Source organism: Equus caballus, chromosome 9 (assembly GCF_041296265.1).
Source record: "Equus caballus isolate H_3958 breed thoroughbred chromosome 9, TB-T2T, whole genome shotgun sequence".
NCBI classification, from domain to species: domain Eukaryota; kingdom Metazoa; phylum Chordata; class Mammalia; order Perissodactyla; family Equidae; genus Equus; species Equus caballus.
This window is the reverse complement of record NC_091692.1, coordinates 56,713,643-56,731,814: the sequence shown is the minus strand read 5'-3', so window position 1 is coordinate 56,731,814 and position 18,172 is coordinate 56,713,643. Positions and strand designations below refer to the sequence as shown.

The following is an 18,172-nucleotide window of genomic DNA, read 5'->3' as shown; positions in this document are numbered from 1 at the left end:
ACTAAACAGTCTTCTCTGTTAATCCACTTACCGTCTGAAGAAAGGCAGGAAATGCTTTCACAGGAACACTTTTGTGAAAGGACCTCGCCTAAAAAGGAAGACAAAAGGAAACTGGTTTGAAACATAAATATTTCTGGAAACAAACCTGTTCCCTCTGAAAGTGAACATGAAACAACACTAGCAGTTTAACAACAGGGCTAGTGCCTCTCTCAAAAGTAAAAAACAGCTCTCATCTCCTGCCGATTAGGATTAACTTTCTAAGCCTAAAGGACTCAGGAAAAAGTTCTACATGAGGAATTCCATTCTTTTTACAGATTGGCTTTGGCCTTTTCTACCTTATAACATAACTGCGACCCTCTAGCTCCGTGCTAAGCGGTAAATGAAGAAATAACTTGCGTTAAGTCCCAGCACTTCCCCAGCTGAAATCATCATTCTCTCCTGTTTACACGAACCTAAGATCCTCCTGGCTGATCTTCCTGCTTCTGTGTTCCCCAACCTTTAATTCATTCCATACAGCCAGCCAAATTAATGTCCTTCAGTCATTGTTTTATTTTTACTTTAACCTAACTCCCTGCTAGATCAAGTCTCAACTATTCACCTTGGAATTCAAAGGTCCCCACATCTTGACTCTAACCTCATCTATCCAAGCCAACTCCCGACCACTCTGGACTGTGAAGCCCTACCCTAATTCCCCTCAGGCCGATGCCAATCATCCAACACTCACCAAGCCCACTCCTGTCTCCAGGTCTTCATTTATATTGTCAGATGCCGCCCCTACTTACTGACTCACTTCTTAACCCGCTACACTCTAGTTTTACCCCTGTCCATTAAAATAGCTCTCTTCAAGACCATCTACGATTTACTAATAACCATACCCATCTTTTCTCTTCAATCTCTATGTAGCATGCAAAACTTTAACATTCCCCTTTCTTGGACTTTGCTCCTCCCTTGGTTTCCAAGACACTGACTCAGTTCTCCCACTTCTTTGCTCATTCTTTCCTTCTTCTTAATAAATAGCCCTTTCCTCTTCTACCTGAGAAATGGAGGAGGGCCCACAGGTTCTGCCCTTCATCCATCCTCTTGTCTAGATGCACATTCTCCTTGGGCAACACCATCCAAACTTAAGAGCTTTAACCATAAGCCTTCTATGTGGATGAGTCCTAAATCTCTATCTCCAGTTCTGACCTTCCAAAGTCACAATCCTGCATTCTTCAATAGCCTATCTTCCTAAATGTCCTCTAATCCCTTTAAATTCAATGAGGTCCAGCAGCTAGTCCAAAGTCTACTGATCAGCATCTTGTATAGCACCGCTTTTTCACTGTAGTCTCTGAATGGCACCATCACCATCTATACTTGAGCTCTGTGCAGGCTTCAACTTTCCTTCTTCCTGATCCTGCTACAATCCAAACAGTTATCATGTTTGGTTGATGCTACCTCTGTTGTGTGTGGGTGTGTGTGCGTGGATGTGGACATGGACGTATACACATATATAAACATCTACTCTTTGTAAATCAGACATTCATTAAATGCGGCAATAAGGAGATTATTACTAGTGAAGGCAGGATGGAAGCTAAATAATAGCACAATGAAAAGTGCCAGAGTGGTGAGGGCCTTGAGGTAACAATGAATGCAAACCAATTATTCAAAAAGAGGTTAATTGGGAGGGAAAAATAAGAAAAAGAAGGGTTCACAGGCTGCCTGTAACTTCAGAAGGCAGTAGCAACAAACCAGAAGATAAAAGGGGCAAGTTATCAGAGAGGCCAGCTGAAAACACCATCTGGGAACTGCCGAGGATGCAAGGTCCTGGAGGAGGTAGCAGAGGCACTGCCCTAGGCAAGGCAGAGAGACACGCTGTTCCCTGAGAGACAGAGAAACGGTGAGCAGATGGATCAGAGGGAGCCCAGCTGAGGAAGCTCAGGCTTGACTGACTCAGTAAAGGGTATATGCATCCGCTGAAAAGGAGAAAGGGTGATTTTTAAAAACTGGAGAAAGTTTACAGTAGTCCCTGAGATAAATCTACCAGGATTTCAGTGAGAGACAGAATACAGACCACCAAGTAGAGAATACTACAACAATGCTCTAAGGATAGCCATACCTAGAAATGATAGTTTCCTAAACAATTTGGCAAAAAGAGGCTACTTACATGCTTTAGGTGTAAGTGGGCCTGGCTGGCAATGTCATATATCACATCTCTCACATTTTTATCTCGGTTCTTTCGTAGAAAATCCTCTTGTGAAACACCATGCTGTGTGGGAAAATATACATTATATTAGGAATGCAAAAGCAAAGTTAAAACTAACTTAGCTTGGGGCCAGGCCCATGGCCAAGGGGTTGGGTTCGCGCACTCCGCTTCAGCTGCCCAGGGTTCAGATCCTGGGTGCGGACCTAGCACTGCTCATCAGGCCATGCTGAGGCAGCGTCCCACATGCCACAACTAGGACCCACAACTAAAAAATGTATACAACTATGTACTGGGGAGCTCTAGGGAGAAGGAAAAACAAAATCTTAAAAAAACAAAACAAACAAGAAAAACTAACTTAGCTCAAGAAAACAGATGATAGAACAGTATGTACAGTATAATGCCTATTTTATTTTAAAAATATACATATGTGTAGAAATATGTGTGTGTGTGAACACAGAGATACACATACATACACACACACTCCTGGAAGAATACACAACAGGATGTTAATTAACAACAGTTGTAGGTAGAACAAAAATATACAAGAAAACATATAATAAGTTTAAAAGAACAGACAATAATGAATCTCATACAGAAAACAAAAGTTCTCATAAACAATACTCTTTTTTAATGGATTACTTCCTCCTTTAAAATAAAATAAAGAACGGGTTAAGGTGAACACTAGGAATGATTACTGGAATTGCCTGGAAGGCAGTAAAGCATCAACATGAAGCTACACCAAGTGAGGTTCTCTGGAACTCCTTACTCATAGCTCTACCACAGACCTCAAATGCCTGACTGATACCATTCTGACTTGATAACTCTGGAGCAAAAAAAGCACTAACATTCGTTTCAAAGCAGTTACTTGAACAGACTAAGCAAAGAACCAAGAGATGACATCCCCACATTCCCGAGGTAAATTATTAGAGGGTACAAGTAACAGCCTTACCAGCATACAAATATCCATGGGAAGGAACACCCTTCTTCTGCTACCATGATAGGGCATTGCTCTCAAGCAAGTGACAATGCCTTGTGCTTTTCCAATGTGACTTGCAGCATGATCTGCATGAAGATCCTTTATACCTATGATTTCAGAAATTAAACAACAGGACTGCTCTTTTCTCTTTAAATGCATAACAAATCAATGAAAGCAGTTTAGAGAAATCACCTACACATGTAAAAGCAGTTGTTTATCCTACGTTTTATATCTCAAAAATGGGATTTATGAGAGCAAAACTGGGCAGAAAGATAAATTGACCGTTTACCACTAACAGGTTTCTGAACCTCAACTTTTAAATGAGTTTTCCTCAGACTACAACACATCAAGAACACATTTAGAATTTTAATCAGCTATCATGGAAAAATATTACAAGTCTTTCATTTCTTCTCCTCAATGCAATTCCCATATGGCCTCATTCTAAGTATGCGCTTAACAAACATTCTGCTCTCTGTGCCCTCCTTTCATTGTGCTGGCAAACATGTCACCAAATGTGCAGGCTGAACAGAACTGGGAAATTCAATAGGGACTGGTGTTATTCCTTTAGGGTGACATAAAGATATATTACCTTCTTCAAAAGAGATGGTATTGCTGTTGGCCCAAATAATTTCCTCGTTACAATAAGATCTCACCAACGTAGAACAAAGTCAGATTAGGAAAAATACCATCTAAATTACTTATTTTTTAAAAAAAAGGAAAGAAAAAGAAAAACCTCATAAAAACTTTTAGAAATGCAGTTTTATTTCTTCCACTTTTTTCCTTTTTTTTACATGGGGAAGTACTATTGACAGGGAAGGAAGAGTCAGGCCACAGCCCTTCCAAACCGTACAAAATGCTCTTATAAAAAAGCAGAATCAAGGGGCCGGCCCAGTGGCACAGCAGTTAAGTTCACACATTCCACTTCAGCGGCCCAGGGTTCGCTGGTTCGGATCAGGGGTGCAGACATGGCACTGCTCAGCAAGCCATGCTGTGGCAGGCATCCCACATATAAAGTAGAGGAAGATGGGCACAGATGTTAGCTCAGGGCCAGTCTTTCTCAGCAAAAAGAGGAGGACTGACAGCAAATGTTAGCTCAGGGCTAATCCTCCTCAAAAAACAAAGCAGAATCACCTGTAATTCCCAGATCATTAATTACAGTATTCCCATGAGGTAGCTCAAGTACTTTTCTGAGAGTCTGAGTATTCGGATTAGCCTGTACTCCAAAGAAAGACATATATTCCCTTTCTTGCTCAAAAAAAAAAATTGCTGTTCCTCTATAGACAGTGCAAAGAAAAACTTCAGTGTTAAACTGGTTAGATTGTCAAATTATGAAAGAGTGAAGTCTGAAAGGTGTTTTCTTTGAAAAAGAGGAGTATAAAATAGAAAAAAAAAAAACTTACCCAATATTTCTAGTGTTAAATAAAGAAGAGAGCTCTGTGTGTTTTCAGCATAACTTTCCAGTTCCTGGATATTACGATATGCTTTGTCATCCAAATTCTTTTCCTACAGTCAAACAAAATGCAAATAAAGTTTGCTGACTGTCAATATTTTATAAAGAAAAGGCACTATTTTTTGCCCTAAAGAACTGAATAATAGAGAATTAAAATATTAGTATATATTTAGCACAAAATAAGATTAAAATACAGATAAAATATTAAAGTCTTACACATTCAATACCTACAAATCACTCCTCAAAATAATACCTCAGGAATAATCTCAATGAACAAAACATCATGGACATTGTGTTGTCTTAATTTTTAATTCCTTCTAAAGTTCAAAGTATCATGAGAAACTGACTTAACCGAGCTCTTACTCAAGCACTTCAGACATTGTCTTCTTAATCCTAACAACTCCCTCCAAAGATAAGGAATGAATACTTTTTCTATTTTACAGATGAAGAAACTGAGTCCTAGACACATTAAATAATATGCCCAAGGGCATATAGCTAATAAATGGTGGGGATAGGATTCAAATCCATACATTTTGACTGTTAAGCCCATTCTATAAATAAAGAAAAGGTGCTTAGAAAAAGAAATGAGATCATCCAGACTCCGTATCCAAAAAGAAACCATGCTCAATAAAGTAACAAGGTTGATTACCTGAACACACTATATTCCAGAAACAGAAAAATGTAAATCGTACAGCAAGAACATCTAGCCATTTTTATAATAATACATCTACAAAGACTCTATTGCCAATGCAAGCTGCTCCTTCCTCCATTTTTTAAATCAGGAGAAAATGGCACTAGCAATGATCCCAGAAAAAAAAATACGTCCAAATGTTTTACATTTTTAAAAATTGAGACATAATTCACATACTATAAAATTTACCCTTTTAAAATATACAATTCGGTGTCTTTTAATATATTCACAAAGTTGTGCAACTATCACCACTATCTAATTACAGAACATTTTTATCACCTCAAAAAGAAACCTCATATCCATTAAGCAGTCACTTCTCATTTCCCCCTCCCCACATGCTCTGGCAAATCACTACTCTACTTTCCGTCTCCACGGAGTTGTCTGTTCTGGACATTTTATAAAAATGCAATGATACAGTATGTGGCTTTTGGTACCTGGCTTCTTTCAATTAGCAGGTTTTCAAGGTTCATCCATGTTGGAGCATCTATCAGTACCTTATTCTTTTTAATTGAAGAAATTATTAATATTCCAATATATGGATATACATTAGTTTATTCACTCATTGACAGGCCATGAGTTGTTCCCACTTTTGGACTATTATGACTAATGCTGCTAGGAACATTTGTGGTAAAAGTTTTGTTTGGACATATAAGTTTTCATTTCTCTTGGGTATAAACATAGGAGTGAAATTGCTGGCTCTATGATAACCATGTTTAACCTTCTAAAGAACTGCCAAACTATTTTTCCAAAGTGGCTGCATCACTTTACATTCCTATCAGCAATGTATGAAGCTTTCCAATTTCTCCACATCCTCACAAACGTTTTATTGTCTGTCTTTTTTATTACAGCCATCCTAAGGGGTATGAAGTGGTAGCTCATTGTGGTTTTGATTTGCATTTCTCTAATGAAAATATGTTGAGCATCTTGTTAGGGGGTTAATGGTCATTTGTTGATCTTCCTTGGAGAAATCTTTACTCAAATCCTTCTCCCATTTTTAAATTGGGTTATTTGTCTTTTTATTGTTGAGCTGCAAGACTTCTTTACGTATTCTAGATACTAGTAGACCCTTAGCAAATATATAACTGGCAAACATCTTCTCCCATTCTATAGATTGTTTTTTCACTTTCTTGAAGTTTTTAATTTTGAAGAAGTCCAACTACCTCTTTTTTTCTTTTTGCTGAGGGAGATTCACCCTGAGCTAACATCTGTGCCAATCTGCCTCTATTTTGTATGTGGGCTGCCGCCAAAGTATGGCTGACAAGTGATGTAGGTCTGCGCCCAGGATCCAAACCTGCGAACCTGGACTGCCGAAGCAGAGCGCATTGCACTTTAACCACTACACCAGAGGGCCAGTCCCTATCTATTTTTTTTCCTAATTGCTTATGCTTTTGGTATCATATTTAAGAAATCACTGCCTAACCTAAAGACACAAAGATTTATACCTACATTTTCTCCTAAGAGTTTTACAGTGTTAACTCTTACATTTAGGTCTTTGATCCATTTTGAGTTAGTTTTTGTATATGGTGTGAGGTAGGAGTCCAAATTTGTTCTTTTGCTTGTGGGTATCCAGCTGTCCCAGTATTATTTATTGAAAAGGCTATTCTTTCCCCATTGAATTATCTTCACACCCTTGTCAAAAATCAACTGAATATAAATATATGGTTTTATTTCTGGACTCTCAATTCTATTCCATTGATCTATATGTCTATGCTATGCTAATACCACACAATTTGATTACTGTAACTTTGCAGTTAAGCTTTGAAATCAGGAAATGAGAGTCTTCCAAGTTTGTTCTTTTTCAAGACTGTTTTGGTGATTCTGGGTACCCTGCATTTCATTATGAATTTTAGGATCAGCTTTTCAATTTCTGCAGAAAAAGGCCGCTGGAAGTTGTATAGGGAGTGCAATGAATCTAGAGATCAATGCGGGGAGACTGAGCCCAGTCCTTTACTGTTAAACACCTCTCTACAAATGCCAAATGTTATTTTCCCTTAAACAAAAAAGTTATCTCTGTCTTGAGTGCTCTAATTTTCTTTACCTCATAAAAACAGAAGACACCTGAAAAAACAGATCTTCTTAATGCTAATTAACTCTATAGGCCAACTAAGCAATTTTTTTAAATATTGAAATCATTCTCTCTCATTTTGGCTTGTATTATTATAACTATAGCCTATAGTTATTAATAGATTGTATCCAAATAAACTAACTAAACTTACACTTTCATGACACAGTAGGTGATCAATATCAGGCCAATGAGGACACTGAGCCAACAACGTGTCAGAAAGATGATACAAGTTAGCCCAGGCCACAGAGCAATTTGCATGCTTGGTTGGAACTAGAACTCAGTTCCAAGAACCTGGTTTAGGTTTCCTCACTAGAACCATCAGATTTTCTTTGTTCCCTCTACTATTGGGACAGAGATCTAAGTATTGGGTATACATAAGGGTACGTGTATACCTACTCAAGTTCTGATGATATTAAGGAATTACCTGTAATTTTTTAAGGTATGATAATTGTATTGTAGTTATGTTTTTAAAAGTTTTTATGTTTTGAAGATACATATATATTTGCAGATCAAATGATACGATGCGTGGGGTTTAATTTAAAATAATCCAATGGGGCTCGGTGAGGGGAGTTGGTAGAATATTTAGGAAACAAGATTAGATATGTTTATCACTGTTAAAGTTGGGTGACAGGTACATCAAAGTACATTACACTTTCTCTCTACTTCTGAATAAGTCTGAAAACTTCCATTTAAAAAAACCAAAACAGTAGAGTATGGGTGTGCATACACCTGCCTCTGCCTGGGTGCCTGTCTCTGTCTTATCTGTCTCAAGGTGCAGGGGCAGGTGGCTAAGGTGGGTAGCACACAGTGATAGAGAATGGATAAAATGGCACAGTTCTCTAAAACTTTCCTTCCTCCAAAATATAATTCATAGATTAAAACACTTCCTCCCTGGAGAATTAGCTTAAGGACTAAAAAGGAAGAAAAAATTTAAGACTTGAGCAATTTCAACTTACTCTTTCATCAACGATTTTCATAAGCCATCTTTTAGTCAGATTATGTTTTTTGACAGCCTAAAAAAACAAGAGTGTTGTAAGTTTTTAGCAAGTACTAGAAATGACTTCTGGAGACCTGAATAAAATAAACAAACCAATGCAAAACTAAGTAAGGGAACATTTGTAATAACTCATCACCAGATGGACAGTTGTGTTAAAGAAATATCAGGGAAAAAGAAAACGTCCCTACAAAACATTTCAAAACATTTCCAAGTAAAGATAATATATCCAAAACTTTTCCACTAAGCTTTTCTTCTTATACTATTAGTAATTCAATGATTCCACTTTCAATCAAGAATTAAATACCGAGCTTCTGTTAGGTGATGCATTCTGACTTCTATGCGTATGACACACAAACTTTTTTCCATAGGATAAAGATTCTATTTAGCAAAAATAACCACTTCTCCAAAAATGAAAAGAGTAACTAAAAGTCCAAAGAAAATAATCTGCAGAGTGCAGCGTTCTCTTAACAAGTAAGACGCTCCAGAAGGAAAGAGCACATCTAGTGCCCAGATCTTGGTCTCTAACACCATTCTCCCCAAAGCAAACAGGGCGCTAGAGAAATGGGTGATTCCAGAGATGGGGCAGGGGAGAGTCAAGATGATACTAGAATATTTCACTATCCCAGAAAATAGAAAGTGCTCAAAAGAATGACAGGGGTGCATGGCTTAAGGACACAGGAGCCAGTTTGAAGGGGCTCCCACTGTCCAAATCTGGGACAATCTGAAGCCAAAATAATTAAGTATAGTAACAAACTACAAACTACTAGAAAAAACAGGAATTCATGAGTCCACACCAATAATTAACAAACAAATAAATACAGGAGATTAAGAGCTCTTGCTCATAGCAGAATGTCAAGAACCAACTGGTAATGTGGACAGAGTGCTAGAGTTGGGAAATTATCATTTTACAGTCATAATAGTAAAGACTGAATCAGATAAGAACCATCAATGACTGCTAAGTTTAGGGAGATACTGAAGAGGAGCATGATACGTGCATAGTCTTAAAGTTGATTAGTTGCAAGGGGAATTCTAATTCTACAGTGCGAAAACCAGGCAACATCTTGACTGGGTGATGAAAATTAACAATGCCAAGAAAGGACAGATGGACAAAGTGTGCCTCCAGGTGTGATACCCTGAGAAGAACATATCACCTATGTGGTATTCTGGCCAAGATTGCATAAACTGAATCTAACCATAAGAAAACATCAGACAAATCCAAAATGAGGACTGTTCTAAAAGAAAAAGTGAGGGTCTATACTCTTCAAAACTATCAATGTTATAGAAGACAAAGAGAAGCTACAGAAATGGTTCAAGTTAAAGCAGGCCAAAGAGACATGACAATTAAACACCTGACCCGAGATTGGATCCTATACCAGACAGAAAAATACTATAGTGGACATTATTGGGTCAACTGACAAAATTAGAATATAAATGGAAAACTAGATAAAAGTGTCCTATCAAAGCTAAATTTACAAAAGTCAATTTCTGTTCTGGTTATATAAGAGAACATCAGGAAATACTAAAGTATTTAGGAATAAAGGGCCATGATGTATGTGACTTATACTCAAATTATTCAGGAGAAAAATTATGAGTGTGAAAATACACACACACACACACACACACAGAGCACATATGCACATGTGAGTGAACACTGCACAAATGATTAACTAATAGGATAAAATGTTAACAATAGGTGAATCTGGATAAAGGGTAAAGAAGTGTACTATTTTAAATTTTGTAACCTTTCTGAAAGTCTGAAATTATTTCCAAGTAAGTTTTAAAAACAGTTTTCTTGCCAACACTAAGAATATTCTCAGAGTAAATAAATATGGTAGTGAAACAAAGTCTTAGGAATATCCTATACTTTAAGACTCTAAGATGTGATTGATAATAAAATGTAAAGTCTAGCATGCTCATCAATGCACATTTATGCAACAAAGGGTGGAAGCATGGAGAGCGGAGCCCACTTTGCCTGGGAGAAATCTAACAGAAGCTAAAAGGGCAGTGTGGAATTGGTTCTGAGGTGCTCCCAGCACTATGACTACTACATAGCAGGACTCCCCACAGGCTCCTCTCCCCAGTCCCAGGAACCAGCCTGAGATTCCTCAGTCATTACACAGTTCTGATCATGTTTTATTTTTTACGTGTCTGAGTGGCGAAGAGCACATTTGATCTTTGTAACCACACATCAAGCACCATTCCTGGAACATAAAAGTACTTAAAAAATACTTAATCATTAAAAAGTCAGATTCCTATTTACTCAAGGCTGAGGCTATAATGGCTGCGGTTCCTTGGTCACAAAATGTAGTTCTTCTGTCTGATTCTGAAGGAAATCAGAGATCAAGGAAAAAATAAACATATATAAGCAGCTGCAAACCTGCTGAATAAAACATCAAGAACTCTGAAAACAGAAGTCAAATAGAATAAAAACCTTGGCTATAAACATATATTCAAACTGCATCTAATATTAATACACAGAGAAATGGAGAAGCCCATATGATAGGTATAAGAAATTACAGATATTCAACTATTTTTTACCAAAAAGCACCAATGAAACAAGGTGGCAGGAAAGTGCCCTCTGGACAACACATTGTCACTGGTTCCCTATTTAATCCTCTTAAGAACCTGACAGCCTTCAAAGAACCAGTGGAAAGTTTTAGTGGACAGTGGCACAAGAGCATATGCTCCAGCAGAACAGAGAACAGGCAATAGGGACAACTGCTCTGAACACCACCTGCTTCTTTCAAATATTCATATTAACCTTCAACACCAGTCATATCAGAAAGCTGGAAAACATCAAAATCAAAATTTAAGTAGCTATTAAAATTGGAAAAACTGGCATATATCTAAACATTCTGTAATTCAGATATGTCATCTTGTTTTTTTAAGAGAAGCCAAGGCAAGATAAATCTGTGTCAAAGGAATCTCAGATCTTCCATGATATTTCCTGACAAAGGCCAGAACCTTCAATGCAAGTCTTAACACAAACCTCTACTGCAGCCAAGTTTGTGTATAAAAAAATAAACAGGTTTCTGGATTTCAGAGAAACTTTCTCTAAACTGAGTCACCTAGGTCAAGGTTCTTGAAGTAGGATGAATGGAGGTAAACAACTAATCTAATACTCACAGCTTCCCATCCACTTTTTCTTCTCAGTCCCCAGTGGGGGTCGCGGGGGAGCCTGGCTTTCCATCCTTACTGGGGCTCTGTGAAGTCAATCTGGGGCCCAGAAACAGGGCCTGCCTCTGCTGGTATGCAGACCTGAGAAGAGGTGTACCACTGTCAAGACTGTCAGTGGCTCCTGTTACAGAAACTGTCTTCTGGCACTCAACATATTACAATGGGGACAGAGATCAGAGACTAACAGCACCTAATTCCCTTCCTCCTTTCATAGTTTTAGCATATTTCTAAACTCTGCATGGCTGTTTATGAATGAGAGATCCATACAACTGCTTTAATGTAAAACTATTTACAGGGGCCAGCCCAGTGGCACAGTGGTTAAGTTTGCATGTTCCACTTTGGTGGCCCAGGGTTCACCGGTTCGGATCCCGGGTGCGGACGTGGCACTGCTTGGCAAGCAATGTTGTGGTAGGCGTCCCACATATAAAGTGGAGGAAGATGAGCACGGATGTGAGCTCAGCGCCAGTCTTTCTCAGCAAAGAGAGGAGAATTGGTGGTAGATGTTAGCTCAGGGCTACTCTTCCTCAAAAAAAAAAAATAAATAAATAATAAAAATAAATAAAATTTTAAAAACTAACATAGATCTGAACATTACACAAGCCTAAGAATATTCTCAGGATAGCTCCCCCATCACCACTATCCAAATTGCATCAAAACTACGCTCAAATAACAGTCTTACAAATTAAAAGTAGCATTTTTTATTTTTTACCTTCCATAGTTCAATGGCCACAGGTTGGTGTGGTGGATTGTCACAGTATATATCATCCACAGTTTTCTTCCAAAACTGCATTCGCATCAGTCCAATTGTTTTCTCAGAGACCAAGTCCTTAACCTGTAAATAGGGTTTAAAAACTTTCATAAGGGGCTGGCCCAGTGGTGCAGCAGTTAAGTTCACATATTCCGCTTCAGTGGCCCAGGGTTTGCTGGTTTGGATCCCAGGTGAGGACCTACACACCACTTGGCCAGCCATGCTGTGGTAGGTGTCCCACATATAAAGCAGAGAACAATGGGCATGGATGTTAGCTCAGGGCCAATATTCCTCAGCAAAAAGAGGAAGATCGGCAGCAGATGTTAGCTCAGGGCTAATCTTCCTCAAAAAAGAAAAAAAGATAAATAAAAACAAAGAAAAACTTTAAAACAAAAAACTTCAATAAATGCTGTTTACGGTCTCAAAAAATCAGTATTTGTGACTTCATAATCACATAATTCAGTCAAAAACAAAGCTTAATTCTATACATGTATTTTAATTTTTCCTTGAAGGTATACATCAGTTAAATCATTGGCACTATGAATTTCCTAAGTAAAAGCTGCAAATTATTTGGTGCTTATTCAAAAATTTTTGCAAGGTCTGCATTCAAAAATAGGAGATATTCTTCTAGAAATAAACTGCAAGAAAACAAAACAAAGAGAGGGAGAGAGAATAATCAGATTAAAAGAAATTTAAGAGAGAGATCAACCAGGTGCAACATGTGGACCTTATTCTGAATCCTGATTTGGAGAGAGATACAAGTTGGAAAATGTGAACAATGGATGTTTAATGATATTAAGGAACTACTGTTAAATTTTTAATGTATGATAATGGTATTGTGGTTATTTTTTTAAAGTGAGTTATCTTCTAGAGATAAATACTGAAATATTCACAAATGGAAAGAGTTATGAGACTTGTTTCAAAATAACTTGGAAGTGGGGATGGGGTGGGTGGGGATAGAGATGGAAAAACAAGATTGGCCATGAGTCAGGAACAGTCGGAGCTGGGTGATGGCTCACATGGCGGTTCATATACTACTCTCTCTAATTCTATATATGTTTGAAATTTTCCGTAATAAAAAGCTTTTTAAAAATAAGTAGAAGAGAAGAAAAACAATCCTTAATAGGTTAGTAATAGTAAAAATATTTTCAAGTCTGAAGATAACCTAGGAAATAGAACCGGCAGATTTGAGAGGAAGCAGGTAAGGAACCAACATTTATCAAATTTATCAAATGTCTGCCAGGCCCTGTGCTAGGTACTGCCCCAGAGATTATCTGATCACAATCCTCACGAACTCACGGGGTCATTACACCAATACACCCATTTTACAAATATGGAAATTATGGCTCAAAAAGGCAGTAGTTTATCCCATGCTCTGCATACTCACAGCCCTTATAATGTAACCAGAAGAATATGCAAAAGATTACAGGGGAGGGGAGGAGTTGACTACAAAGGGGTACATGAGGGAATTTTTTTGGGTTGATGAAATTGTTCTGTGGCCTATGTTGGTGAATACACAACCATGCATTTTTCAAAACCTATAGAACAGTACTCCACAAAAAGTGAATTTTACTATATGTACCTTTAAATAAATTTATTCATTCATTCACTAAGTAATTATTAAAAAGATTATTACACTGTCTCCCTCCCTCACTACTGATTATGAATGGTGTTGTCAGGTTCAGGCAAGAATCACCAATGTGTGCTAAATCTCAGAGGTAAAATTTTTTTTTTTTTTTGAGGAAGATTAGCCCTGAACTAACATTGCTGCCAATCCTCCTCTTTTTGCTGAGGAAGACTGGCCCTGAGCGCACATCTGTGCCCATCTTCCTCCACTTCATATGTGGGACACCTACCACAGCATGGCTTGCCAAGCAGTGCCATATCCACACCTGGGATCTGAACTGGCGAACCCTGGGCTGTGGAAGCAGAACACGCAAACTTAACCACTGTGCAACCAGGCCAGCCCCCTCAGAGGTAAAATTTTTTTTAACTGGGATATAATATATATATAATGAAATGATCACCACAATAAGTCTAGCTAACATCATCACCACACATTGTTACAAAATTCTTCTGGTGATGAAACTTTTAAGATCTATTCTCTGAGCAACTTTCAAATACAGTATTATTAACTATAGTCACCATGCTATACTAACTACATCTCTAGGACCCATTTATTTTATAACTGGAAGTGTGTACCTTTTAACCACCTTCACCCATTTCACCTACCCTCTAATCCCCACCTCTGGCAACCACCAATCTGTTCTCTGTTATCTAAGAGCTCAGGAGTTTGTTTGTTTGAGATTTCACATATAAGTGAGATCATAAGGTATTTGTCTTTCTGTCTGACTTATTTCACTTAGCATAATGCCCTCAAGGTCAATTGATGTTGTTGCAAATGACAGGATTTCCTTTTTTATGGCTGAATAATATTCCACTGTTATCTATACATCACATTTTTTTTAATCCATTCACCTCTTGATGGACACTTAGGTTGTTTCCATGTCTTGGCTCTTGTAAATAATGCTGCAAGGAACAGGGGGGTGCAGATATCTTTTTGAGTTAGTGTTTTCATTTCCTTCAGGTAAACATCCAGAAGTGGAATTGCTGGATCATACGGAAATTCTATTGTTAATTTTTGAGGAACCTCCATAATATTTTCCATAGTGGCTACACCAATTTACATTCCCATCAACAGTGCACAAGGGTTCCCTTTTCTCCACATCCTCACCAACACCTGCTATTTCTTGTCTTTTTGATAAGTTATACTAACAGGTGTGAGGTGGTGTGTCATTGTGATTTTGATTTGCATTTCCCTGATGAGTAGTGATATTCAACACCTTTTCATGTACTTCTTGGACATCTAGGAGGTAAATTTTGATGGAGACTATGGCCTTAAAATGTCTCCTCAGACTGCTTATTAGTAGCAAGGAAAAAAATATCATCTTGACTGGTGACCAAAATTAGTATCACCAATAAGAGGCAGATGGACATTTCATGCCTCCTTACGATCACCTGAAAAGGACATACCCCACTTAGGCAGTAAACATTAGGCTAGGAATGCATAATACAATCAAGAGAAAAAATAACTCCAAATGAGAAGCATTCTATTTTTAAAAAGGAACAGTATTGTTTTAAAAAATTGTGACTGTCAAAAAGACAAAGAAAGACTGTGGACACGTTCCAGATTAAAGGAAACTAATGAAAACGAAATGCAATACATAATGCTACATTGGATCCTGTACAGAAGAGGAGAAAATGCCATAGAAGACATCATTCGGGGGCCGGCCCCGTGGCGAGTGGTTAAGTGCGCGTGCTCTGCTTCAGTGGCCCAGGGTTTCAGTGGTTCAGATTCTGGGTATGGACATGGCACCACTCATCAAGCCATGGTGAGGCGGCATCCCACATGCCACAACTAGAAGGAAGCACAACTAAAAAAATATATACACAACTATGTACTGGGGGGCTTTGGGGAGAAAAAGGAAAAAAAAATCTTAAAAAAAAAAGACATTATTCGGTCATTTGACAAAACTAGAAAGCAGATGGTAGATTGAAGCATTCTAACAAAGTCAAATTTACTCAAATTGCTAACTGTACTATGGTTATAAGAGAATATTATTCTTCTTAGGAAATACACACTCAAGTTTATAGGGATAAGGGCCATAGTATAATCAAGTTATTCTGAAATGACTCATAAAAAGAAAAACGTGTGTGTGTATATATATATATATACATACATACGTATAGAGAGACAAATGATAAAGCAAATGGGGCACAACATTAACAAAAGGGTATATGAGTATTCTTTGTACTATTCTTTTGTGTGTGAAATTATTTCCAAATAAAAAGTCTTTTTTTTATCGGTCTTGGTGCTGGGTGGGTCTCTTAGCAATGTTTAGTATTCAGATCCCAGTGGCATATGGTCTATTCTTTTTTTTTTTTTTAATTGAGTTAATGATAGGTTACAATCTTGTGAAATTTCAGTTGTACATTAATGTTTGTCAGGCATGTTGTAGGTGCACCACTTCACCCCCTGTGCCCACCCCCACCACCCCACCTTTCCCCTGGTATCCACTAAACTGTTCTTAGTCCATAATTTTAAAATCCTCATTTGAGTGGAGTCGTACACAGATTATCCTTCTCTAGCTGGCTTATTTCACTTAACATAATTCCCTCAAGGTCCATCCATGTTATTGCAAATGGAATGATTTTGTTCTGTTTTGCAGCTGAGTAGTGTTCCATTGTATATATGTACCACATCTTCTTTATCCATTCGTCTGTTGCTGGACACTTAGGTTGCTTCCACCTCTTGGCTATTGTAAACAGTGCTGCAATAAACATTGGGGTGCATAAGACTTTTGGGATTGCTGACTTCAAGCTCTTTGGATAAATACCCAGTAGTGGGATGGCTGGATCATATGGTAGTTCTATTTTTAATTTTTTGAGGAATCTCCATACTGTTTTCCATAGTGGCTGCACCAGTTTGCATTCCCACCAGCAGTGTATGAGGGTTCCATTCTCTCCACAACCTCTCCAACATTTGTTGCTATTAGTTTTAGATATTTTTGTCATTCTAACGGGTGTAAGGTGATATCTTAGTGTAGTTTTGATTTGCATTTCCCTGATGATCAGTGATGATGAGCATCTTTTCATGTGCCTATTGGCCATCAGTATATCTTCTTTGGAGAAATGTCTGTTCATGTCTCCAGCCCATTTTTTGATTGGGTTGTTTGATGTTTTGTTGTTGAGTTGCGAGAGTTCTTTATATATTATGGATATTAAGCCTTTGTCAGATATATGACTTGCAAATTTTTCCCAGTTAGTGGGTTGTTTTTCTGTTTCAATCCTGTTTTCATTTGCCTTGAAGAAGCTCTTTAATCTGATGAAGTCCCATTTATTTATTCTTTCTATTGTTTCTCTTCTCTGAGAAGACATGGTGTCCGAAAAGATCCTTTTAATACTGATGTCAAAGAGTGTACTGCCTACGTTTTCTTCCAGAAGCCTTATGGTTTCTGATCTCACCTTTAGGTCTTTGATCCATTTTGAGTTTATTTTGGTGAATGGTGAAAAAGAATGGTCAATTTTCATTCTTTTACATGTGGCTTTCCAGTTTTCCCAGCACCATTTGTTCAAAAGACTTTCTTTTCTCCATTGTATGCCCTCAGCTACTTTGTCAAAGATAAGCTGTCCATAGATGTGTGGTTTTATTTCTGGGCTTTCAATTCTGTTCCATTTATATGTGCACCTGTTTTTGTACCAGTACCATGCTGTGTTGATTACTGTAGCTTTGTAGTATGTTTTGAACTCAGGGATTGTGATGCCTCCCATTTTGTTCTTTTTTCTCAGGATTGCTTTAGAAATTCAGGGTCTTTTGTTGCCCCATGTGAATTTTAGGATTCTTTGTTCTAATTCTGTAAAGAATGTCATTGGGATTTTGATTGGGATGGTGTTGAATCTGTAGATTGCTTTAGGTAGAATGGACATTTTAACTATGTTTATTCTTCCAATCCATGTACATGGAATGTCTCTCCATCTCCTTATGTCGTCATCCAATTCTCTCAGAAAGGCCTTGTAATTTTCATTGTATAGGTCCTTCACTTCCTTAGTTAAATTTACCCCAAGGTATTTTATTCTTTTTGTTGCAATTGTGAATGGCATTGTATTCTTGAGTTCTTTTTCTCTTGGTTCATTATTGGAGTATAGAAATGCTACTGATTTATGCAAATTGATTTTATATCCTGCAACTTTGCTGTAGTTGTTGATTACTTCTAACAGTTTTCCAATGGATTCTTTGGGGTTTTCTATATATAAGATCATGTCATCTGCAAAGAGCGAGAGTTTCACTTCTTCCCTCCCTATTGGATTCCTTTTATTCCTTTTTCT

General features: G+C 37.7%; 1 protein-coding gene across 13 annotated transcripts in view; it reads right to left on the bottom strand.

The window, feature by feature from the left end:
* Positions 1 to 18,172, bottom strand: part of NDUFAF6 (NADH:ubiquinone oxidoreductase complex assembly factor 6) — a 42,682-nt gene that overhangs the window by 9,241 nt on the left and 15,269 nt on the right. For 7 of the 13 annotated variants that reach the window (XM_023648721.2, XM_023648729.2, XM_023648723.2 and 4 more), the window contains 6 exons: positions 12,248 to 12,370; positions 8,321 to 8,377; positions 4,559 to 4,661; positions 3,132 to 3,265; positions 2,144 to 2,245; positions 32 to 88 (listed from right to left, as the gene is read on the bottom strand). In XM_023648721.2, coding sequence (XP_023504489.2) covers positions 32 to 88; positions 2,144 to 2,245; positions 3,132 to 3,265; positions 4,559 to 4,661; positions 8,321 to 8,377; positions 12,248 to 12,370 — 576 coding nt within the window. Of the gene's footprint in view, positions 1 to 31; positions 89 to 2,143; positions 2,246 to 3,131; positions 3,266 to 4,558; positions 4,662 to 8,320; positions 8,378 to 11,487; positions 11,620 to 12,247; positions 12,371 to 14,764; positions 15,295 to 18,172 lie in introns of those variants that run through there. The other 6 variants (XM_070222368.1, XM_070222367.1, XM_070222369.1 and 3 more) reach the window with 4 other exon arrangements.